Consider the following 25,977-nt stretch of genomic DNA (forward strand, 5'->3'; position numbering starts at 1 on the left):
ATCAATGCAGTTTCAAAGGTCTTTGAAGTGCTTCAACGGGCTGTGCAGGATCCCAGCTGAGGATTAGGGTCTTATCTAGCGAAACGATCGGCCATTTTCTAAAATAATATATAGTTTATATACTTTTTAACTACAATTGTTCGGATTGAGCTGAGAACTATGTCATCACGTCGAAAGGTCGCGCATGATGTCGCCGGCCATCTTTAGGTATTTCCGTCGGCGATATTGAGCGCGACCTTTCGACGTGATGACGTAGTTCCCAGCTCAATCCGAACAGCTCAATCCGAACAATTGTATTTAAAAAGTATATAAATTATATATTTTTTTAGAAAATGACTGATCGTTTCGCTAGATAAGACCCTAATCCTCAGCTGGGATCCTGCACAGCCCGTTGAAGCACTTCAAAGATCTTTGAAACTGCATTGATTTGGACTTCAAAACGTTGGTTACACTTGAAGTCCATTATTCGAAGAAAAATCCAGAAATGTTTTCCTCAAACTTAATTTCTCTTCCACTGAGGAAAGAAAGACATGGATATCTTGATGGCATTGGAGGAGTAAATTATTAGAAATTTTCATTTTGAGGTGAACTAATCCTTTAATGCACTGCTTCGAAGATATGTATGCTCCCTGCCCTGTTTTTACAATAATTTATGTGGAGAAAATCTTTTATAGAACGTATTGCTATGAAATATAATTTTTGTGATGACTCTTGTCTTTACTAAGGAGAGACAATCCTGACTGCAAAAAAATGGATACTGTCGATGGAGGGGAGGGTCGTAATCCCACCTGGTGCTCACATGGCGGATTTCACCAATGCCTTGGCCGCTCTCTTCGCCTGTTACTATGTATTTAACCTAGAGTATCAGGTGGAAGCACAACACTGGAGTTTGTTCAGAGGTATTTTTTATCTTAAATAGCTTGATTGCAATGTAAAAGCAAATTGACAATTGAAAAGCTGTTCAAAATATTCTTCTCCCTTTAAAATGTTATGTGATAGGGCTGGGCGATATGTCTGAAAACTGTATCACGATATAAGTGTTTCATATTGGTCGATCTCGATAATTATTGATATTTTTTATGACCCATTTAAAATAAGGACCAGGAGAAAAATATATTACATTTAAACTTTTTTATTTTAAACCTAAAGGATTAATTCACCTCAAAATGAAAATTTCCTAATAATTTACTCACCCCAATGCCATCCAAGATATCCATGTCTTTCTTTCTTCAGTGGAAAATAATTTTTTTTTTTGAGGAAACAATAGCAACTAACTCAATTCTCAATTGATTTTGATGGTAATATCAATTTTAATTAATATGCGCGAAGAAGGGAGGGAGAGCAAGACAGTTTGAAGACTGTGAGAGTGCGCGGCCGGTGGAGGCGCTCTCTCTCTCTCTCTCTCTCTCTCTCTCTCTGCTCGTTCTCTCAGTAATATGCGCGGGCGCCTGTCAGAATTGGCGCAGCAGTCAGTCATCTACTCTACATCACTCACCGATCACATAAGGCTTTTCACTTATCACTCCACGGCGGTTCTGTTACTCAAGAATCCAACACGAGACAATGATATGACGCAACTAAACTGTTACATGATTGGCTGGTAGCGTGGTACTCCCTACGTTGCTATGTTACCAGAAAGTGAGTGCCTTTGTTCATGCAACCAAACTTGCTTCGCAACCTCTGGTGTCTTCCGACGAAGAAAAAAAAAAAAAAAATAGACCGTTTAATCGAACACATTTTTTATTGATATTGATTACGTCTATCGCGATACATATTGTTAATGTTTTATCGCCCAGCCCTATTATGTAAAGTATCTGAGTATCTAAATAGTGTAGGTTGAAGCCTCCTTACAACTTGAATGCTTTAGGAGGACTGTTGGGCATGTACACACTATATTCCTTTTTACATAAAACCTTTTGGGAGAAATTGAGAGGACCAAATGCGGAGATGTCTGGGGAATATGATTTGCCCTGAAAAAACAAACTAGGAGAGTGGTTTATGTCCTGTAAACAGTTGTGATTTGCTAACCAGTTACTCATTACTTACTTACGCCTGTTACTCCAAGGAGCATAGCCCACTCACAATATTTCTCCACTTCATTCTGTTCTGTGCCAGCTTCTCCAGATCTTGCCAGCTCTTTCCATCTCAGCTGTGACACTCCTCCTCCAGGTGTTTCTTGGTCTCCCTCTACCACGTTTACCCTGTGGGTTCCACTGCAGGGCTTTGTGTCATGGAATTATTCGTTTTACACAATGTGTGCCCAATCCATCCCCTTTTTCGTTTCTTTATTTCCACTTCTATCTCAGGCTGCTTTGCTCTTCTCCACAGCTCTTAATTCTTCATTTTTTTTCAGGCCATCTGATGTTAAGAATACGTCTTAGGCAGTGGTTGAAGAATTGTAGCTTGTTCAGGAGGTTCTTTGTTGTTTTCCATGTCTCAGATCTTTAAAGGAGTATTGTATTAATGTTTGAGTCGAATAGCCGTAGTTTGGTCTTGAGTGTGATGTTATGTGCTCTTCATTTGGGCCCCATCATGCCAAATGCAGCTCTTGCCTATTCTCCTCTTTACATCCCTTTTTGATCCGCCATCACTTGCTACCTACATGGAGTTGACTTCCTCTAGTGGTTGGTGTTTAACCATTAAGCTGGCTAGTGTTTTTCTGTTTGCACTTTGGTCGTTGTGCTAATGTGGAGACCTGTCTCAGCTGACTTCTGTTCTACCTCTCTCAATTTCTCTTGCATTTGTTGGTGTTTTTGGGGTAGTAATGTGATATAATCTGCAAAGTCTAGGTCGTCCAGTTGTGTAAATGGGGTCCATTGGATCCCATTGCGCCTGTTGTTAGTGGCTTGCCGCATGATCTAGTCGACCTTCGAAGAGGAATGGTAATCGGGAAAGTAGACAGCCTTGACTAACTCCTGTTGAGATGTGAAATGCCTCTGTCGGCTGGCCTTTATGTATGATTCTACATTGCTCACTGGAGGTTGGTTGCAACAGAAGTTGATAGTGACTTGCTTGAAAGCATATGATAAGTTTAGGTAAGTAACAACCCCAAAGTGTAAGTAATATTGATTTTAGACAGTTATAGGGGCCCTCCTTGTGGCCTGAGAGGGAAGGGAGTATGTAACAGCAAGGAGAATGTTATTGCTAGATGTTGCAGGCACAAGCACATTCAAAGGGTCTTGTAAGATTTTGCTTATTGCCCTCATATGCTCATAAACAGCCCAGAATGCTGTAACTGTATTGAAAAGACAGACCAGGGAATTTATGAAATGTTCTACTTTTGCTCCATAAAATAATCTGGGTTTGGATCAATATGAGGGCATGTAAATTAATTTTTTATTGAACCACTCCTTTAACTCAGGGGTTAAAAGTGATCTTAACCCAGGGTTTAGAGCAGTGTGAAAATTCTTTCAAAAGAGACAATGAAGAACTCTGTACTATATTGTAAAAACAAGGTAATTATTCGCCCAATTTTAATATCTTCACTATGAATAGATTTAAAAATATTGAAATAAAGTCATTTGAGGTCAAACACTCATTTAACACAGTGTCTTGTTATGTTGGTCATGTAACTGTCAGCCACATTATAATGAGCCTGGATTAATCACAAGCTGGGGCAGATATGGCAGCTCTCACAGTGATCCCCTCCCGTCCCAATATACACATACATGTCAACAGGACAGAGGGGAAGGTCAAATAGAAACTGTCCTTGTGTCATAAGCTCTGCCACTGTGATTATAACGGTTAATAATCCCAACTGCTTTCAAAGATAGTTTTCTATTCGTAACACTAGAATTCTTGTCCATGTGGAAGCCTGCCTTTGCAGAACATTTAAGTGAGTGCAAGGTATTGGTTATGTTCGAAATGACATAATATCATACTTTTTATTATTGCAGTATGCAGCACGTATTCTGTGCATCTTATTAAAACTTATTGTATGCATGGAATATCAGGATGACCTACTACTCTTGCCAAAATGTACAACATGCAACCAGAGGAGAGCATGGAATACTTCATCCCACGATGCATTATGCTCAACTTGATATTCCCGTTCCATTGTGGTGAATGAACCAGTAGTATCAGGCCCGTTTCTTAAAGGGATTGTTCACCCCAAAATGTAAATTGGCTCATGTACTCAGCCTCATGCCATCCCATCTGTGTTTGACTTTCTTCTGCAGAACACAAAGAATTCAAAGAATTTTTCAGCTCTGTAGGTCCATACAACGCGAGTAAATGGTAATCAGATCTTCGTAGCTCCAAACATCACATAAAGGAAACATAGAAGTAATCCATAAGACTCCAGTGTATAAATCCATATCTTCAGAAGTGATGTAATGTGTGTGTGAGAACATTTGAAAAGGCACATGTGGTGCATGTTTAGTTTTACTTTCACATCTGAAGGTGAAATTTAAAGTGGAGCTTTAAAAAAAAATATGTTTCTCACCCAAACATTGGAATGCTTCTGAAGACATGAATTTAAACACTGGAGTCGTATGGATTACTTTTATGTGATTTTTGGAACTACAAAGATCTGATCACCATTCACTTGCATTGTATGGATATACAGAGCTGAGATATTCTTCTAAAAATCTTAATTTGTGTTCAGCAGAAGAAAGTCATACACATCTGGGATGGCATGAGTGTGAGTAAATCATAAGAATTGTACACTTTTGGTGAACTATCCCTTTAAACGTAGACATGGAAAAACACTAATATCAGTTTGTAACAGACTGGTATTTTATTTACAAAAACATTAACCATATATGCAAAAAACTTGCTCGTTGTAAAAATGCGGGTACAAACACAAGGTGATTCTACAGAACTTAATCAGTTAAAAAGAATAACAAAATAAGGATGAATACAAGTGGTCTTCCATATCTCTCTCTGGGGCTAAAATTTGAATTCTTTGTATTTCTTTGCTCCTGCACGTGTGTCCTGTGGCTGCGCCTTTCGTTTCTTTTGCTGTGAGGATGACGGAGGAGAGAGAGAGAAAAAAAAAAATGTTTAGGCACCGAAAACATTAGGTTATGCACAAAGACTCAATTTAAATGATATTTAAGCATTTGAAATTCTCCAATCGCTGATTATGCTCATCAGAAGGCACATGCACAATCCTCCAGTTACTAGTAAACTCATCTCACCTTTTGTTTGGCTGCGTGTTCAGCCACCATGTCACTGAAATCTTCTTTCTCAACCTGCGCCTGCTGCTCTCGGACGTGCTCCTCGTACTTTTGCGTCATGGCCATGGGGTCCAACTCCAGCTCCTCTGGGGCCAGAGCCACTTCCACACCCTGAGAGTCTCCAACCAGACCTGAAACACCACCCACTTTACGCCCTGACACTGACTGGACAATGAAAAGAGAGAAGGCGAGAGATCAAACTAGCCATATGGGACTCAATTGCATTTAAAATTATTGTGAGAAGATAGTCATGTGCATGTTATGGCTTTGAGCAGTGATGGCTTTGAGCAATGAGAGCCAGCAGTAGGAGGAGAAGCGGGTAACTTCCCGCTTCTCCTGTGCTCTGTTATCTGCGCTCTGTTATCTGCCCACCACATTTAAATCAGATCAGACAGTCTGGGCTATGAGCAGGATTAAGATACAGTCTGGCTCTACATGTTGATATGTAAACACCCAACCATATCTCTCTCGCGCTCTCTCTCACACACACAATCGTACCGCAGACATGTCATAGATGTGAGTGGAGGCCATCATAGCAGCGCCCACTGGTCCTGTTCTCCTCTCCGGCAGCACTGTGAACAGCTGAGGTGTCTCATTTCTGAAAACAGACATAGAAGATAGATTTAGTCACTCAGCACAGGCTTTTCAGGGTGCAGATTAGTTTTTTCACTTAAACCACACACACTCACCCGTCCATGGCCTCTTCAATTTTCTTCTTCCTGAGCTCAATGAGCTCTGGAGTTTCCATGCCAGTAGTAACAGAGGAGAACCCACCAGGAGTGATCATCCCACTGCCAGAACAAGAGACAAAACAACCTCTGTAATCTTCCACATTGTGAATGTATTATTAAAAAGTAATGATTTCATAACCACTTAAATGCCGGTGTATTTTTTGGCTGCCACCTGCAGCTCACCTAATTGCAAAATTGGCCTCATTTTACGGAAAACCAATCAAAGAAAAAGAAAAAAATTTCCAACACTTCATAAATAATACTGTATGTTTGCAATACTATGCTCAGTTTCATTTTTGTTTTTGCATTAGATTACTTGAATGTTTTAAAATGCAAAATTAAAGCACTGTTTCCTCTATTTTCTTACTAGCTCTTGAATAATTACTCTAAACACTACACATTTAAAAAAAATTATAATTAAAACATTGAGAACCATAGACATTCAGTCAATTGTGAATTGCATGCATGTTCCACACGGTTTTATCAAAAATCTCGACCTCTGAATGGACTAGAAAGCTGAGATCCTCAGCTTTGCAAAGATTTATAAAATTAATTTATCATAAATTGTTGTCGTTTGTCTTGCTTTCTGTGGACTCAATCCGGATGGCTGAGGACGAATCTCAAACAGTAAATCCTTGCATTTTATCATGTGGCTCGAGCGCGCTACTGCAGAGACGTAGAGCGTGTGGAGGCTTCAAGATATTCTCCGCAGCATCCACGCACAATTCACCACACGCCCCACTGAGAGCGACAACCATATTATAGCGACGACGAGGTTAACCCAACGGTGCTCTACCCACCCTAGTAACCAGGCCAATTGGTTGCTTAGGAAGCCTGACAGGAGTCACTCAGCATACCCTAGATTCAAACTTGCGACTGAGCTACCCAGACCCCCCCCCTCCTCCCCTCCCAGAGATCATATTTAACTTTGTGATTGTTTTTATAATTATTTGAACTTGGTGTTATGACATCAAAAACTTTACAGTCACATTTCTGAGAACAGAAGCTTTCATTTGATAAATTACTTGTCTATTTAAGTGCTATGTGAAAATCTTTCACGACAGAATTTTACAGGCTTTGATTTGATATTTGATCAAACATGAATGCAAAATGTATGGTATTCTATGAAAAGTTCAGATTCTATGCTTTCAAATGGTACCACATGAGTGACTCACAGTTGAAGTTTACATACCCCTTAGCCAAATACATTTAAACTCAGCTTTTTCACAATTCCTGACATTTAATCGTAGAAAACGTTCCATGTCTTAGGTCAGTTAGGAGGAGATAATTATTTATTTCAGCTTTTATTTCTTTCATCACATTCCCAGTGGGTCAGATGTTTACATACACTTTTATTTGTATTTGGTAGCATTGCCTTTATATTGTTTAACTTGGGTCAAACATTTTTGGTAGCCTTTCCTCAAGCTTCTTAAAAAAAGATGCTGGAATTTTGGCCCATTCCTCCAGACAGAACTAGTTTAACTGAGTCAGGTTTGAAGGCCTCCTTGCTCGCACATTTGTTATTTCAGTTCTGCCCACAAATTTTCAATCGGATTGAGGTCAGGGCTTTGTGATGGCCACTCCAATACCTTGACTTTGTTGTCCTTAAGCCATTATGCCACAGCTCTGGATGTATGCTTGGGGTCATTGTCCATTTGGAAGAAACATTTGCAACCAAGTTTTAACTGGCTGATGTCTTGAGATTTTGCTTCAATATATCCACATAATTTTCCTTCCTCACGATGCCATCTATTTTGTGAAGTGCACCAGTCCCTCCTGCAGCAAAGCACCCCCACAGCATGATGCTGCCACCCCCATACTTCATGGTTGGGATGGTGTTCTTCAGCTTGCAAGCCTCACCCATTTTCCTCCAAACATAACAATGGTCATTATGGCCAAACAGTTAAATATTTGTTTAATTAGACCAGAGGACATTTCTCCAAAAAGAGCTTTGTCCCCATGTGCAATTGCAAATTGTAGTCTGGCTTTTTAATGTCAGTTTTGGAGCAGTGGCTTTATCCTTGCACTACAGCCTTTCAGCTATGTCAATATAGGACTTGTTTTAAGTGGATATAGATACTTGACTACCTGTTTCCTCCAGCATCTTCACAAGGTCATTTGCTGTTGTTCTGGGATTGATTTGCATTTTTCGCACCACTAGGAGACAAAATTTGTTTTCCTATGTGGTATGATGGCTGCGTGGTCCATTGGTGGTACCACTTGCGTACTATTGTTTGTACAGATGAACGTGGTACCTTCAGGAGTTTGGAAATTGCTCCCAAGAATGAATCAGACTTTTGGAGATCCACAATTTGTCTTGGCTGATTTCTTTTGATTTTCAAATGATGTCAAGCACAGAGGCACGGAGTTTGAAGGTAGGCCTTAAAATACATCCACTGGTACACCTCCAATTCAGTACACCTCCTATCAGAAGCTAATTGGCTAATTGTCTGAAGGATTTACATAATTTTCCAAGCTGCTCAAAAGGCACAATTATCTTAGTGTATGTAATCTTCTCACCCACTGGAATTGTGATTGACTCATTTTAAAGTGAAACAATTTGTCTGTAAACAATTGTTGGAAAAATTACTTGTATCATGCACAAAGTAGATGTCCTAAATGACTTAACCAAACCTATACTTTGCTAATATTGAATCAGTGGAGTGGTTGAAAAATTAGTTTTAATGACTTCAACCTAAGTGGATGTAAACCTCTAACTTTTGTAAACCTATGTCTTCAGGGACTTTAACAATTTAAGCATTAATTTATCGCATGCTTTTAGCCCCGCCCACCAGTTTAAGAGAATAAAGAGTTTATTTATATCACAAGGCTGTGAGTGGAACTTAATCAGTACCTGTCTGCAGGTGTGAAGAAACCAGTTTCGTCTGGTTTCTCTTCATCGCTCTCCTCCTCCTCTTCTTCCTCAGATGATTCCTCATCAGATGGCTCCAGCTCACCCCAAGGGGTTCGATCCACTTCTTCCTCCTCTGCTTTGGCCTGTCAACAGATCAGACCAACAAAACAACACAAAGGAAACACTAATTGAACAAGTAGTGTGTGAAAGCTCTTATTATAAAACATTTAGTTCTGAGACTTGTTCCTGAACAATACAGCATACCAGCTGTGCTAAAATATATAATTCAGCAACAGCTTTGTTCACCTACACACTGTTTATCAGCACTCATAGAGACCAATAGATGGAAATGGAGATGCCACTTCATGAATTTGCTTAATATGGTTTTAATTAAATGTGTGTCCTTAATATTTGTATTATCTAGTAACTGTTACATAAAAGCAATTAACTACACAAGGTTGTGCAATATTACCATTACTCTGGTGCACATCATGCCTAACTGCATCTACTAGCCATGACTATATTCACAATATAGCACAGCCATTCATTGCTTAATCCTTAAATATGTGCTCCATTTTGTGCGAGTTAACATGGTTGCTCGTGAGTTCTGACCTGGAAGTCCACTGCATTGGTTCCAAACACATCTCCGTAAAGAGGTTTTCCCATCTCATCCACAGGAGGTTTACCCCAGCCGCCAGCATGATACCCGAATGAACAGCCCTGAAAGAGACACACAGACCGTGAAACATGTATAATTGTGGGAGTAAATTTGCATTATTTTTAACTTAATGCAAGAAAGGCCAGTGGTACAGTTGTTGCAAGCAAACTATGTTGTGATTGAACACTTCACATCAACAACAAAAAAAAAAAAATAGGGTGTTTCTTCAGTTTTTGGCACTTTCATGTCCCAGGGGTTGATCTTTATTAAAACTTTTTCAACACATTTTTGTTATATGACAAAAATTCAAACTGAATTTGAAACTTTTTCCCATGGCTTCATTTATTTTTACTGTTTTAGCTTTGTTCCACACAAAATACATTACTTTCAATATGAAATTAAATTATACAAATACAAAACATTGTTTAAAATAAATATAATTTAAAACTGTAACAAACACAAATTATTGTGTGAAAAAGATTTCTATCAATTTTCCCACACCTGTGACAATTTCCACCACCACAATAAAAATTCCCCTTAAGTTTTTTTTTTTTTAAGTTGGTGTGCTCGTTTACCAAGTCAACATAAGTGTAAAAAAAAAAAAAAATTGAAAGTATGTTTGAAATAAAATATGCGTTTGATATAATGAAAGTGATGTATTTTGTATTGTGCGCCATTTCCAATCAAGCTTTAACTTTGCCAAATAACACAAAGTATGAAAATATTATTTAATTGTGTGTATTCAGGGTGCATAACATGTTCACTATGAAATTAGCCTTAGAACAACAAAGGGGTTTTCATTCCTTAAAAACATTTTAATAACCATTTTATTTAAAAACATTAAAGCAATTTATGTTAAAGCAAACAATACAGAATTTGAGATTGGAATTGTCATGACTTTCAGGATTTTTTTTTTTTAATTATCAATTTCCTGTCATGCATGTACTTACAGGTGCTGGTCATACAATTAGAATATCATCAAAAAGTTGATTTATTTCAGTAATTCCATTCAAAAAGTGAAACTTGGATAATGTATACATTCATTCCACACAGACTGACATATTTCAAGTGTTCATTGCTTTTAATTGATGATTATAACTGACAACTAATGAAAAACCCCAAAATCATTATCTCAGAAAATTAGAATATTGTGAAAAGGTTCAATATTGAAGACACCGGGTGCCACACCCTAATCAGCTAATTAACTCAAAACACCTGCAAAGGCCTTTAAATGGTCTCTCAGTCTAGTTCTTTAGGCTACACAATCATGGGGTAGACTGCTGACAGCTGTCCAAGAGACGACCATTGACACCTTGCACAAGGAGGGCAAGACACAAAAGGTAATTGCTAAAGAGGCTGGCTGTTCACAGAGCTCTGTGTCCAAGCACATTAATAGAGAGGCGAAGGGAAGGAAAAGATGTGGTAGAAAAAGTGTACAAGCAATAGGGATAACCGCACCCTGGAGAGGATTGTGAAACAAAACCCATTCAAAAATGTGGGGGAGATTCGCAAAGAGTGGACTGCAGCTGGAGTTAGTGCTTCAAGAACCACCACGCACAGACGTATGCAAGACATGGGTTTCAGCTGTCGCATTCCTTGTGTCAAGCCACTCTTGAACAAGACACAGCGTCAGAAGCGTCTCGACTGGACTGCTGCTGAGTGGTCCAAAGTTATGTTCTCTGATGAAAGTAAATTTTGCATTTCCTTTGGAAATCAAGGTCCCAGAGTCTGGAGGAAGAGAGGAGAGGCACAGAATCCATATTGCTTGAAGTCCAGTGTAAAGTTTCCACAGTCAGTGATGGTTTGGGGTACCATGTCATCTGCTGGTGTTGGTCCACTGTGTTTTCTGAGGTCCAAGGTCAACGCAGCCGTCTACCAGGAAGTTTTAGAGCACTTCATGCTTCCTGCTGCTGACCAACTTTATGGAGATGCAGATTTCATTTTCCAACAGCACTTGGCACCTGCACACAGTGCCAAAGCTACCAGTACCTGGTTTAAGGACATGGTATCCCTGTTCTTAATTGGCCAGCAAACTGGCCTGACCTTAACCCTGTAGAAAACCTGTGGGGTATTGTGAAGAGAAAGATGCGATACGCCAGACCCAACAATGCAGAAGAGCTGAAGGCCACTATCAGAGCAACCTGGGCTCTCATAACACCCGAGCAGTGCCACAGACTGATCGACTCCATGCCACGCCGCATTGCTGCATTAATTCAGGCAAAAGGAGCTCCAACTAAGTATTGAGTGCTGTACATGCTCATACTTTTCAGTTGGCTAACATTTCTAAAAATCCTTTTTTTTTGTATTGGTCTAAAGTAATATTCAGAGATACTGAATTTGGGAATTTCATTAGTTGTCAGTTTTAATTATCACAATTAAATGAAATAAACATTTGAAATATATCAGTCTGTGTGTAATGAATGAATATAATATCCAAGTTTCACTTTTTGAATGGAATAACTTTTTGGTGATATTCTAATTATATGACCAGCACCTGTACACTGTTGGACATTGTAAGTAAACAAATGAACTACAATAATTTTATAGTGTGTGAAAAATGTTAACAAGATTTTATTTTCTAGAATTTCAAAGTGCCTTAAGTTGAAGAAACATCCATATAAAACTTACCAAATGTAAAAGACACCTTGATCATAGTCAAGCCAAGCTTAGCACTATCATTCTGCAATAATATAATGCATTACTTCTCAAAGTAACATTTCCCAACACTGGTTAAGGTTTGTGTGTATCTGACCTCTGGGATTGGGGCGTTCAGCCCGGGGATCTTCAAGTTAGGATAGGAGGGTGGGGGTCCATATCTCTGCATGGCGATCAGCCACGGCGGAGGAACTTTATGAGAATTCTGACGAAGGAGAGACAAACCAATAAATTGAACTTAAATAGCACTGCTAAAATTATACAAGTGAACAGATAGAATGACAAAAATATCTCTTGCCATTTTAATGGAACAAAAACAACAGAATGGTTTTGCATGGTAGATACCAAAAATCACAGAACTTTGCAAATTTGAAGTGTTTAGAAATTTTAAGTAGGTAGATTGTTCTAGGGCTGAAGCACTCACTGGTCCAGTGGGCATTCCCAGAGCAATCCTAAGCTCATTGGACAGATCACCCGGCTTCTTCTCCTTCAGCCTTGTTTCAAATTCTTTACCCTGACAAACAAAACACATATTTTTTTTTTTATTCCAAAAAAATCAAACTCAACTTAAAAAAAAAAATGGCTGAATAGCCCAGGATCAGAACAGTTTGGATGGATGATCGGTACTTAGGTGCACAACAGCAGCGTTAGCTCAGCAACACCTGAAACAACTTTAGGCGATTAACAAGTATTAACTGGCCTTCGGATATGTGTGCTTCTCATCTGTCTGATCGAAAATAGACCATGATGGCAAATTTTAAGACAGTCTGTCAGAGTGAAAAAAAAAACTTGTTGGAGCAACCTCTGGCTGACATCCTAATTGATGTACGTCATCATGTAATTAGAGACCTTCCCCGCGAAATCCAAACACAAGTGATCACAGGAGATGCATTTGAGCAACCAGTAAACAGCGTCTGACCACATGTGATCAGTTCACTGGAGATGCATCTTAATACCAGGTGTAAAAGACTCTATGGCCAAAAGTACAATGGAAGTGAAAGGGGCCAGTGCATGTACATTAAAATACATACAGTTTCATAAATATAGCCAAAAGATGTAAACATTATACATGTTAACATGATTTAAATGTGATAAAATATTTTACTAACCTCATCTGTGTAAAGTTATATCAAAAAGTAGGCCCTTTCCCACTGCCTGTTTTAGGTACTTTTCCCCAAGACTAGTACTTTTCATAATTTTCGCACCTGAGGAACTATAAATTCCATTCATTATAAAATGCTGTCGTTTAAACCATTAACTGATTAGGTTGCCATGCAGCTGCCTAAATTTTTTCAAATTTTCAAAAGTTTCAATCATCTGTTCAATAAACCCTGCAATTGAGTTCTGTGTCAGTGTGTCTCTCTGTGACATCTTTCACTTTTAAAAACCCTCACACTTTTATTTTAACATTCTGAACTCTTCAGGACGTCCTTTATGTGTCTGTTTGTAGGAAAATTCACTGTAGTTTAATTCACTTCTTATTCAAATTCTGGTCAAACGCACCTCAGGTGCCTTTGTAAATGCATATTACATATGAGATGTTGTTCGTGAGTAGCACTCAAATATTGCGCACCGCCTTATCCCAGCAAGATTAAAAATTGACGCAGGTGTGTGTGTAAACAGAGCAGCGCCATTCAATAAAGCACTGGAGCTGCACATGCATTTTATCTATTATAAAACAGCTTTTTGTGATTCACAGAGCTAATCGCACATCTTCAGTTGTTTTGAATAAAATGCACGAGTCATGTGAACTACTTTAATTGTATTTTAATGGTTCTTTTATGTAACTTTTGAGCTTGACTGTAACTAACATGATTAACACACACCGTCTAGAATTTGGATCGGGCTCGTCGGACCGATACATGATTTCGTCAGCCGATACCGATGTCAAATTCACAAGACAAAATAAGTCTTCAAATAATGTGTTGTTGTAGTGCTTTGGATATAGCACAGAATGAATAGCGTTTACATATCACTCCTTTTTGTTTTTATTGCCATTTTTTATACCTCATAATACAGGTCCCCATGTATGGTGAGCTTGGGTTTGATCTGCCATTTGAAGAAGGCGTCATGAAGTTTCTGGTAGTCAATGTCGATCTTCCCCATTTTGGGCCGAACTTTCTCTCTCATTTTGGTCTTCATGGTTTTGGCATCTTCCTACAGAGAGGCGGAAACATCAGTAAAACTGACAGTATTGGGAAAAATCTCAGGCCACAACACTAAAGTTTAAGTACATTGTACTTGCAAAATTATAAAATATAATTCAAATGTGGTCTCATAAGTCAATAGCTTAACTGACAAGCCAAAATAAAGTTTTCAGTCAGTTTTCAAGGCATCAAGACATAATGTGTCAGATATAAGAAGTGAAATATTGAGCAGATCCCCTCAAAGATTTACTTAATGCCGGTGAGCTAGTTTTGGTGAATAACAGATTTCTCAATGGTCAATAAAGCCTTGTGCTAAAATACACAACACAGTAAACAACCCCAAACCAATTTTACCAACGTGGGCATGATCCTTTGAGGAACGGTCATAAATGGTTTAAGTAGAGACCAAAGGATAATCTGATTTTCAGAATTTTTTTTCAATAAGCATTTTTCTTAACATCGTTTTTGTAATATCGTATCACCGATAACTGCCGCCATCTAGCGGGAGTTTCTGAAATTGCACACAAGACGGCCATTGCAGCAGTGCATGTGAGAGGAAACAATGCTGGGGGTCATCCACTGGTAATGTAAGTTGCTTTTGCAATGTATTGCTTGAATTAATACATTTTATTAAACGTTCCCGCTCTAGTGAGTCCTCACCTTCACTAAGCGTTCTGATCACATTGCACCTCTTCTGCATAATCTCCACTGGCTTCCTGTTGCATCTCGCATTAAATACAAAATACTCCCAACATTTAAGGCTTTAAATTGTCTTGCCCCAACTTATTTGTCTGATTTACTGATTCACCCATATCTCCCACCTCGGTCGCTAAGATCCTCTGAACTTGGGATTTTGTCACAGTGGGCGGTAGGTCATTCTGTGTTGTTGCTCCTAAAGTGTGGAACTCACTACCTCTTAATCTTCACAATATCTCCCCTATAACTGCTTTCAAGTCTCAACTAAATACATGTTATACTCATTTTGACTTATCATCTCAGATGTAACAGATACTTGATGTTGATGTCTTGATACCTTTTGTGTGTGTGGGGTGCTATATAAAATAAACTTCTAGTGAGATGTGTTACATAAATGCTTGATGTGTAGTTTAAGTGCTTAGAAACAGACACAAACTCATGTAAAGACAAATCCTGCAAAGTCTCAAAGACTTAACATTACGTCACATTAATCAACTCGAAGAGCCTTGGATGAGTGCATGTTGGAAATATTACCATTTAATTTAATTCTCTATTGGCCTTATTAGTCTTGTAAAGTAGCCATTCAGGTAGATGCTCCAATGGAATGACTAGCCATGTGCCAGAATGGCCACTGTATGCCAGCGCAGTTTTTAAAAAAGATCCACTTGTTTAAAATTTCCTAAATTATAATAACATTTACTATTAAAATATATTTAGCGATTAATCATCATCTGCACGATTACAGCTCTGTGGAAATTAATTATCGCACTACACTGTTCAAGTAAAAGTTTCGCGTAAACGCATAGACATTAATGGGGAAAAGTCTTCGTGTCACAATTAGTGTTTAAAATAGCTTTGTGTTGGGTGTCAATGAGAGCACTGAAGAGGGTTGTGTCATTTACAGCAAGATACACTGCAGATGTGCTGCTCACTGTAAACAAAAAATGTCAGCAGGTATTTTGTGAGGCAGCAGCTTTAATCTAGAGACCGGCAAAACATCATTAATAATTCTGATGCCATTCGGGATGGACTCTTTAATTGCAGCAATGTATTTGTTTTTCACTTTCCTGAGCATGTGTACTTATTCCAACGATTCAAACTATTTGCCATAAGCCTATTAAACAACACCTAAACCTTTAAACAGTAGGTCTAGTTTAAAATGTTAAAGATTACATTCATGCAATGACTCCCCCTTGTTGTTTATTTACTGCATGTTTTCCACTTTAAATCAGATGTTGTCAATTTATTTATCCTATAATTTTTGTTGTTGTTTTTCTGTTGAATAATCATTATCGTATCGGTAAAAAAAAAAAAAAATGTTTTAGAGAAAAACTTTAGAATAAAGTTTAAAGATATCCAAATGATACACCTAGATTATTACCCGTTACCACCAATCTGTCAGCATATTCAATGTGAACAGTGTTTTTATGACCTTATCCCAGCAACTGTCATGAGTGATGTTAATTTGTTTGTGATAAAATTTAGTATTATCATAAGAGCTAGCTAAAAATTTTTTTTTAAAAAAGTTCTCATTTTGGGCATGCCTAGGCAACATAATCAATATAAAAAAAATGTCAGAACTTCTCCGTTGCTCTGACAGTTCTGGTACCTTTTCCTGCAAGGCTTCTCTCATCTCCTGGATGCCGGTCCTCTTGATAAACTCAGGCAGCTCAAACGGAGGTTTCTCAATGCCTCTCTTCCCCTGCAGGTACTTCCTCTTGAAGCACCAGTGACGTGGCACAGACACAGTGTTCCTGGTGGCTTTCAGGTGCACCAGTAGTTTGGGCTCCTGTGCAGTCACGTCATGCATCTCGACCACGTCAGGACGAGCCACTAGCTGATGGGGAGAGGGAGGTTAAAGGTCATGAAGGTAACATAGGTTGCACTAGCCTTATACAAAGTCATAGAGTTTTTTTTTTTTTTTCATTTAATTAGTGTATCTTAACCTCGTGTAACTCGGAGTACACATGCATGGATGTTGTATTTTAGCTTCGCTAATCGCAAAGCATTAGGAACTTAATTAAGTTGACATTGAAAACTGTTTGAGTCAAAAGATTAGTCTCTGGTTTCATCTGATATGCCATTTTAAAAATTTGAGCAATTTATCGCAAAACGCCACACCGTTAAACACAGTGTACAATATTGTGTACTTTAACCCTTTTTTTCCTTGGAAACCCCATATTTACTCTGCATTTTCACATTGAGAATCAATGAGTTTATCCAAAGCTGAAAAATTTGCTTTTAGAATTACAATGAAAATAAGGTGCATTTCGAACTGTTCTGAGACCAGTGCAGACAGATGGCACATTGTCACCTGTTTGTTTGAGAACATTGAGATTTTGTTGCCAAAGTAGAAAAACAAATTGTAACAAGTCAATTCAAGTCAAATAATTCTTATTTGTATAGTTTATTTGTGCTTTTCCCAATACACATTGTTCCAAAGCAGCTTTACAGAAAATCAGCTGTAATGTCTCAAAAACATGAATAACTAACACTCAATTTGATAAAAAAAAAAATATTATCTGACTTTCTATAGCTTTGTATTTTCAAATTTCACAACTTAGTCCTGCTGTCCACATAAGTGACATACAATTTTAGAAAAACTGTAAACATTTTAAAAATCAAAAAAGGAAATGGAAAATGCACACAGCAGTCATGCTCTGGTCTCAGAAGAATAGTTTACTCGAAAATACAAGTCCTGTCATTTACTCTATTGGCCCAAATGTCAGTCCAAACCTGTGTGATTTCTTCCATGGACCACAATGGAAGTGTCTTTTCAGGGTTTATTTGCCATATCATTAAAAATGTGTCTCATGTCTGTCAGGCTCCAAAAAGAAAGAAAAGGCACCATAAAACCGCAGTAAAAGCAACTGATATGACACATGAATTATCTTCCAAGTTTTCCAAAGCCATTGAATCACTTTGTATGATGAACGAAAAACATTTTAGGCTGTTATTTACTCTGCGCTGAAATAGGGCAATGTTGAGATAACAACGAACTTCATTGGTTCTTACGACATCTGGTCACGAGATGTTTAGAGAACCAATGAGGTTTGACGTAACCACCAAATTTGATTTTAGATCTTCATCAATGATTTGAGAAAGAAAACGGCTTGTTCATATGTATGGATTACTCAGCTACATTATAAAAGTGAATAAAAGTGTGTAGAAATTCCCCATTATGAAAGTGGACTTGCAGAAATTATTCAAATTGTGCGCAATACCAATGCCAAATTTCAGTCCCTGCATCTCTGCCCTGCCCTACATCTCTCCCTCCCACATTCTACCTAACAGCATATGAATGTGCTGCTTTTTTCACAAACAAAATAACTACCATCAGCACTCAATTGTCCACAAAAACACCCATCACCAACACACAACCTCCTGCTCCCCTCTGATTACTCTCAAGGGGCTTTTCCACTGCACAGTACAGCTCGACCCGACTCGACTCTGCTCTGCTCTCTTTTTGGGTGTTTCCCACTGTGGATAGTACCTGCTACTTTTTTTAGTACCACCTCGGTCGAGGTTCCAAGTGAGCCGAGGTGATACTAAATGTGATATCAAAACCCTGCAGATCACCGATTGTGCAGATATTCGTCACTATCAGCGTCACTGGATTTGCGGCACAGTATATCAACCTGCTAGTTTTAAAGTTAGCAACAGCGATAGCAGTATAATTTGTTCACGCGACTTTCGAATTGTAAAAAGAAATGGCTGTGCGCAAAACCACGGCGTGGTCAATAAACGAGGCACAGATGTTCCTCTCGATAGCATCGAACGAAACAAATATGTCTTTCAGGAAGTGTCTCAGCTTTTGGCCGCACACAGCTACCACAGGACCTACCAGAGTAGGGGAAAGTAAAAAAAAAAAAGGGACTACAAAACCATCAAGGAACACAACAGCCAGAGTGGTTCAAACAGAAGAAAGTGGAAGTGGTTTGACCAAATGGACACTATGGCAATTTACCGGCAAGCAAAGGGAGGGAGAATGCCCTGGACTTGGCCACTGCGTTGTTGGGAGTCCCTGATGGAGGATGGTACGTTTTTCTACATTAACTCTATATTCTGCTTGAAAGCTTCACTTTATATAGTAGACCAGCTACTGAAAAGCTTGCTTCTAAAACAACCAGTCCAATTTAACTGTTACACTTGTGTAAAATCGCCATGCAACAACTGCTTTATGCAGAACAATGAGCTAGTAGTGGTCTTGTTATTGTTTATGGTCAGTAATGTTTGTGTCACATTTAAAATGATGTCACGGCTGTAGAGGCGGCACAACTATGAAGATCAGTCTATAATACCACCCACGTTGAGGCGGCACTAAACTGCGGTGGAAAAGAAAGATCAGAAAAGTAAAGCGAGCAGAGTAGAGTTGAACCATAACGTGCAGTGGAAAAGTGCCATCTGATCCAATTCCTTCCCATCATCACCTTCTTTTTTGAACACTGTATTTATTGGGTTTTTTCTTAAAAAAACAAAAACAAAAAATACAAAAAAACAAAAACAGGGAAAAACAATACAAAATACAAATTGAATGATTCATCCATATCACAACCCTATATCACACCCCAAATCTCCCTCCCCCAGTGCCACTAATAAACCATACACAGATTAAACAACAAAAAGGCATTTAAAGTCATATTAAATTTAGGTATTTTGTCCTGTTGTTGTTATACCCATATATGAAAGGAAACTGCCCCTGATGATGATACTTCTGTAGTCCACATAGAAGTAGTCCTTCCACCTCAGAGTTATGCATTTTATTGCTGCTAAGAAAGCTAATCTAACAAACCTCAGATTAATCCCCCTCCGTTCCTCTAATAATGAAGTGTCCCCCAACAAGATGAGTCTGGGTTCCTTGAGTATATTAGTACCGACCACTGTGCCAATGATCTCTAAGACCCCTTCCCAGTATACCTCAAAATCAGGACAAGACCACAGCATGTGCAGAAGTGTCCCTCTCTGCACTTTGCATCTTGGACATAGCTCTGAATAGTTACTTTTAAAAGCGTTTAGTCTTACTGGGGTATAGTAGACTCTGTGTATCACAATAAATTGAATGAGTTTATGGCGGCTATTGATCGACAGATTCTGAGCTTTCTCACATATAGTTTCCCATTCATCATCACTGAATGAGCACTCCAGGTCTTTTTCCCATTTAGATTTAACATTGTGAAGATTGCCAGCCATCAACTGGGACAGCTTACCATAAATAAATGATATAAGACTTTTAGGGTCTTTTTTATCAGATAAGATGTCCTCCATGGGGGAAGGGGAAAGGTTAGATAGAGGACCACCTTGCTGAGTCTGAATGTAGTGTCTAACTTGTAGGTATTTGAAGAAAAATTTAGAAGAGAGGCAAAATTTCTGTTGTAGCTGCTCGAAAGACATGAGTGTGTCCCCGTCATAAAGTTCTTCAAAAGTTTGAATGCCACAGTCGTACCATTGTTTGGCTATGCCATCTTTAAGAGCTGAGGGTAGGAAAAGATTATAATAATAGGCAGTGGATCTGAAGAAAGTTTGTTTGCATTTCATCTTTTTCCTGAGGTCTGTACAGATTTTACACGTATCAATGATCAGAGGGTTAGAAATCAATTTCTTTAAGCAATTCAGAGGGGCAAGAGGTGTTGCAGCAAGAGCTATACCCTGTACTTGTGCTTCCTCTAATTGTCGCCACGCTGGCGGAGAAGTGCATTTCGTTCGGCAAATCCAAATTGAGCGCAGCTGAGCTGCACAGTAGTACAAATAAAAATTGGGCAACTTTAATCCGCCGTTCCGGAATGTCATACACAGAGAATTTAGCTTGACCCGTGGCACTTTTCCTTTCCATAAAAACCTCGAAATAATACTATTACGTTCCCTAAAGAAAAACCTTGGCAAAACAGGAGGGAGCGCCTGAAACAAATATAAAAACTTTGGTAGTATAGTCATTTTGATAGAGTTTACCCGGTCAATAAACGAAATAGGGAGGGACTTCCACCTATATAAATACCCTTCTACTTTTTTAAGTAAAGGGTTATAATTTAGGTTATATAACTGAGACTAGTCTCTGGATATTTGTAGTCCAAGATAAGTGAATTTATCCATATTCCAGGTGAAGGGAAAATTTCTAAGAGGTAGTCGAGTAGCTGCTATATTAAGGGGCATAGAGACACTCTTATTTACATTAATTTTATAGCCAGATATGACTCCATAATCTTGTAGTAGAGTCGTCAATGCTGGTATCGTAGAGTTTACATTAATCAAATACAACATGATATTGTCTGCGTATAATGAGATTATATGCCGAGATTGAAGGGTTGTAAAGCCACTGATGACGTCATGCGAGCGAATTGCAATAGCTAAAGGCTCTATTGCTAGCGTGAATAAAAGGGGAGACAGAGGGCAACCCTGTCTCATGCCCCTCTCCAAAGAGATTTCACCATTGGTCTGAATGACTGCTGTTGGATGGTTATAAAGCATCTTAACCATATTAATAAATTTAGGGCCAAAATTCATCTTTTGAAGGACCGAAAGCAGATATAGCAGATATCAACTCGATCAAAGGCCTTTTCGGCATCTAAAGAAACGGCAATAACAGGGTAGTCCACCTGAGAGGTGGAAAAAGTTACGTTTAGTAGCCTACGAACGTTGTCAAAAAGGCATCGGTTTTGAATAAATCCTGTCTGATCTATATGTACTACCTGTGAGATTACTTTTTCCAATCTTAAGGCAATAATTTTGGCAAACACCTTGTAATCCGAATTGAGTAATGAGATTGGCCTATACGAGCCACACAAGTAAGGGTCTTTACCAGGCTTAAGTAGAAGAGTTATCATAGCCTGTTCGAGAGAGTCTGGTAAACGTTGAGACTCTATATCTTGCATATCCTGCATTGGCTTAATTAATTTGGGTATAAAAGTTTTAAAGAAATCCATAGAGAAACCATCCAAACCAGGTGATTTGCCAGCAGTTAAGCATGATATGGCCTCTTGTATTTCAACCCTAGTAATGTCCCCCTCCAAACTGTCCCTAGAAAATTAAGTGAGAGATGGTATGTCCAATTTATCCAGAAAGGTATGTGTTTTCGTCATATCGGTACCTTGGGAGGTATAGAACAATTTATAGAATCGCATAAATTCCTGATTAATAAGAGTAGGATCTCTGATAACAGTATTGTCAGCTCGACGTATTGCGTTAATGGACCTCACTTTATCTTCTTTTCATATTTGCCAGGCCAACAATTTGCCAATTTTGTCCCCGTGCTCGTAATATCGCTGTTTAGATCTAAGGAGGACCTAAGGTCTGCTTCTTTAGTGGACAGCATATCATGCTCAAGCCGCAGTGAGCTTAGTTTCTGAAACATTTTCATCTCCACGAATAGAACAGTCCTGTTCCAATTTTTTGATGTCTTCAGAAAGTAGGTTCAGATGACTCTGATATTTTTTCTTTTTACCAGATGAGTATGATAAAATTATTCCCCTTAGATAAGCCTTTAATGACTCCCAAACAACCCCTGGAGGAGCAGATCCCACATTAAAGTTAAAAAAACATTCTATATTGTTATTTAAAAAAGCTCTGCGGTTTATCAGAACAGCAACCCCTCTTGAGTGAGAACTATATGAGGCAAAAAAGACTTGACTAGGCCATTGACGTGATAGCTTACAATGATCCTCCTCAATCAGATGGGTCTCTTGCAAAAGAGCAATGTCTATCTTTTTCTTCTTTAAAAACAACAGTATTTTCTTTCTCTTTAAATTTTTATTAATCCCATTAACATTCCAGGACAGATATTTATATTTAACTCGTTCAGTTATAGGTCAAGGTAAAATAAAAGCAACACAAAAAGATCGAGAGTAAAGAAAAAAAAAGAACAAGAAAGTGGCACCCCCCAACACCCCCTCCCGGAAAAAAAAAAACAGGCGTAACGTTGCATATTGAACATGCGCAACTTCAAGCTAAAACTACCCACATACATCCACAGAATAAACGCAGATTACGCAATCTACTGGGCAACGAAAGTTAGTAAACTGGACAGAATTATTTCAGAGAACAGCTTATAAATAAAGTGGTAGGATAGACAATTGAACAGGCTCCTTATTGTCCCTTCTTACAACTATTCGGAGCTCAAAAATCCATAGACCCAATTACTATTTACAACGTACCCACAGTCTTACTCCGAAATCGTTGCCGACAGAAGTGTTGGGTGATGAGTTTTCAAATAAGCCTCTGCAGTGTCTTTCGAGTTGAAAGATCGCGCACCCTCTGGTAGACCCACTTTCAACGTGGCAGGGTATTGCATGCTGTATGAGATACTATGATCCTGGAGCCGTCTTCTAAGAGGGGCAAACGCCTGTTTCTTCTTGTAAAGGGTCGTTGACATGTCCCGGAAGATCATGATTTTTGAATTGCCATATGTAAGCTCTTTTTTCTCCCGTGCAGCATTCAATATTGAGACCGTATCTCTGAAGCGAAGCAATTTAATCACAATGACCCGTGGTCTTTCGTATTCTGCCGGCCAGCGCTGAAGCGTACGGTGAGCTCGTTCAATTTCAAAGGGGCGCTCCTGATCAACACCGATGATTTTTGGAAGCCATTCCTCCATGAACGACACTGCGTTTCTCCCTTCTACCCCTTCAGGAAAGCCAACGAGGCGTAAATTGTTACGCCTGGAGTGATTTTCAAGATCGTCGACCTTATCTTTCAGAGTATTTCACGCTCCGCATGCTTTTTACCGTCCACGATGTCCTCACGCAGACTCACAATGGCTTCTTCAAATCCGTCTTGGCGTGATTCGAGTTCGCACAGTTTTTGCCTCGTTTCTTGAAGGTCGCTGTGTACTTTGTCTACTGAGTCCCGTATTTCACACAGACACCAGTCTAGCATGACTTGAATTTTCGCGAAGCCTTTCTCCAGTTCTGACTGGAACCATTCAGGAGGTGACGCCAAGTTAACCGTCAATACTGAAGGGCTGTCTTCGGTGGCGTTAGTTGTTTCCTTTTTGTTCTCGATGGGTTTTTTAGGAGGCATCCTCAAGCGTTGCCAAAAGAGGTGTATCCAGTTTAAATTAAAGAAAATACAAGCGTAGCCACGTTTTGCTCAAGTTAATGCACTATAAGCAGGATTTTCTGTGGGAGCGATGCTTTCGCGTCTTACTCTATGGCGGCCATAACCAGACCCCCATCATCACCTTCAAGCCATCTCTCCTTTAATCCTACCTGCACTCACACACATTATCAACATATCTCTTCTCACTAGTACCTTTCCCCATACATTTAACCAGGCTTGAGTAACCCCACCACATTAGCCCACCCTGAACTCATAGAAAATTACCATTCGGTCTCTCTCCTTCCCTTCGTGGCAAAAACACCTAAACGACTCATGTTTAAACAGGTCTCCAGTTTCTCTCTCAGAACAATCTGCAACTAGTCTGGCTTCAAACGCAGACACCCAACTGAGAATGCCTTTCTGTCCATCACATACAGTCAGGTCCATAAATATTGGGACTTCGACACAATTCTAATCCTTTTGGCTCTATACACCACTACAATGGATTTGAAATGAAACGGACAAGATGTGCTTTAACTGCAGACTTTCAGCTTTAATTTGAGGGTACATCCAAATCAGGTGAACGGTGTAGGAATTACAACAGTTTGTATATGTGCCTCCCACTTTTTAAGGGACCAAAAGTAATGGGACAATTGGCTCCTCAGCTATTCCATGGCCAGGTGTGTGTTATTCCCTCATTATCCCATTTACAAGGAGCAGATAAAAGGTCCAGAGTTCATTTCAAGTGTGCTATTTGCATTTGGAATCTGTTGCTGTCAACTCTCAATATGAGATCCAAAGAGCTGTCACTATCAGTAACTTAAAAAACAAGTGTAAATGTAAAATTTACCAAAAATAAAGTTGAAGTATTTAGGAATATTTTGATATTTAAAACATTACTTTTCATGTCGTTCATAAGTTTTTAAAACCTTAAATGGAAATCTTAGTTTATTCCTATCTTATTATTTGATTTATATATTTGACGTTAAATATGTAAGGTGTATGAAGCACACATGCAGAAAAAAAGCACACCTTAAAAAATATGACAATTATATAACAATTAACCGTGAAAGCCCTTAACAAGACAATTAATCATCATAATCACAATAATTTGTTTGACAATTAATCAGGCAAATTTCATAATCGTGACAGTCCTACCGATAGCAGATGATATATGACTTTGTTTAGCAAGTATTGTGTGTCTTGGCACAGACAATAAGATGCTTATTTAAGAGAAATGTGACTCATCTCTTCGCTGCATTACCTGTTTAAGCTCCGCCACTGTCAGTCTGTTCATTCTCCTCAGTTTCTTCTTGGACAGCTTGGTCATGTCCTTCTTTATTTCCTGTCAAATAGGAAGGGGAGGTGTTGGACAGGAAAAACACCAGGAGAATAAGAGCTGGAAGATTTGAAATGGTCTTCAACTCACCTCATCACTGTCATCGCTATCTTTCCTCTCCAGCTCAAATCCCTTCTTTTTCAAGGTAACCATTTCCAGCTTTTCAGGCTTCTCCGGCTCCTTTTCCTTCATTTTCATATCATCTGTCAGCTGTGATTGAAAATCCATACAAAGCCATATTCATCAAAAAATTTGAAATCCTTCACAAAAACACATTTCCTGTGATTAAAAAAAAATATATTCTAAGTAAATTAAACTGCTGCATAGATTTCAAATTGGGATGGATGGTCAAGAATTATACATCTAATCAGAAGACTTGTGTATATATATATATATATATTACAACACCAAACAAGATTCATTCGTCAATCTTTTTCTTGATGACACCATTTTCTAAACATAGCGTTCTGTATTGTCCTTCAAGTCAACTTAATCTTAGTCAAAGTCATAATTAAGGATGGTAATCATAGAATAAAGAAATAGAATGATTCTTGTTCAGATTCCTTAACGTTTCTAATTACGATCTTTAGTAATTTTGAGGAAGAAATATTTGGAAAAGAAATTCAGTTCTTATTGGATTTACTGCCCTGAGAAGTCTGTAACAGACACCATTACATATTTTAACAACAG

The 25,977-nt window shown here is 38.7% G+C and overlaps 1 protein-coding gene across 2 annotated transcripts in view; it reads right to left on the bottom strand.

The window, feature by feature from the left end:
* Nucleotides 1-4,731: 4,731 nt before the first annotated feature.
* Nucleotides 4,732-25,977, bottom strand: part of LOC127659574 (splicing factor 3B subunit 2-like) — a 53,646-nt gene continuing 32,400 nt past the window's right edge. For both annotated transcript variants that reach the window (XM_052149495.1, XM_052149574.1), the window contains 12 exons: nucleotides 25,378-25,497; nucleotides 25,213-25,293; nucleotides 16,531-16,758; nucleotides 14,086-14,235; nucleotides 12,503-12,592; nucleotides 12,176-12,283; nucleotides 9,378-9,485; nucleotides 8,766-8,908; nucleotides 5,870-5,971; nucleotides 5,679-5,778; nucleotides 5,142-5,345; nucleotides 4,732-4,962 (listed from right to left, as the gene is read on the bottom strand). In XM_052149495.1, coding sequence (XP_052005455.1) covers nucleotides 4,891-4,962; nucleotides 5,142-5,345; nucleotides 5,679-5,778; nucleotides 5,870-5,971; nucleotides 8,766-8,908; nucleotides 9,378-9,485; nucleotides 12,176-12,283; nucleotides 12,503-12,592; nucleotides 14,086-14,235; nucleotides 16,531-16,758; nucleotides 25,213-25,293; nucleotides 25,378-25,497 — 1,506 coding nt within the window. In that variant the 3' untranslated portion in view covers nucleotides 4,732-4,890. The remainder of the gene's footprint in view (nucleotides 4,963-5,141; nucleotides 5,346-5,678; nucleotides 5,779-5,869; nucleotides 5,972-8,765; nucleotides 8,909-9,377; nucleotides 9,486-12,175; nucleotides 12,284-12,502; nucleotides 12,593-14,085; nucleotides 14,236-16,530; nucleotides 16,759-25,212; nucleotides 25,294-25,377; nucleotides 25,498-25,977) is intronic.

This window comes from Xyrauchen texanus, chromosome 1, assembly GCF_025860055.1.
Source record: "Xyrauchen texanus isolate HMW12.3.18 chromosome 1, RBS_HiC_50CHRs, whole genome shotgun sequence".
Lineage (NCBI taxonomy): Eukaryota > Metazoa > Chordata > Actinopteri > Cypriniformes > Catostomidae > Xyrauchen > Xyrauchen texanus.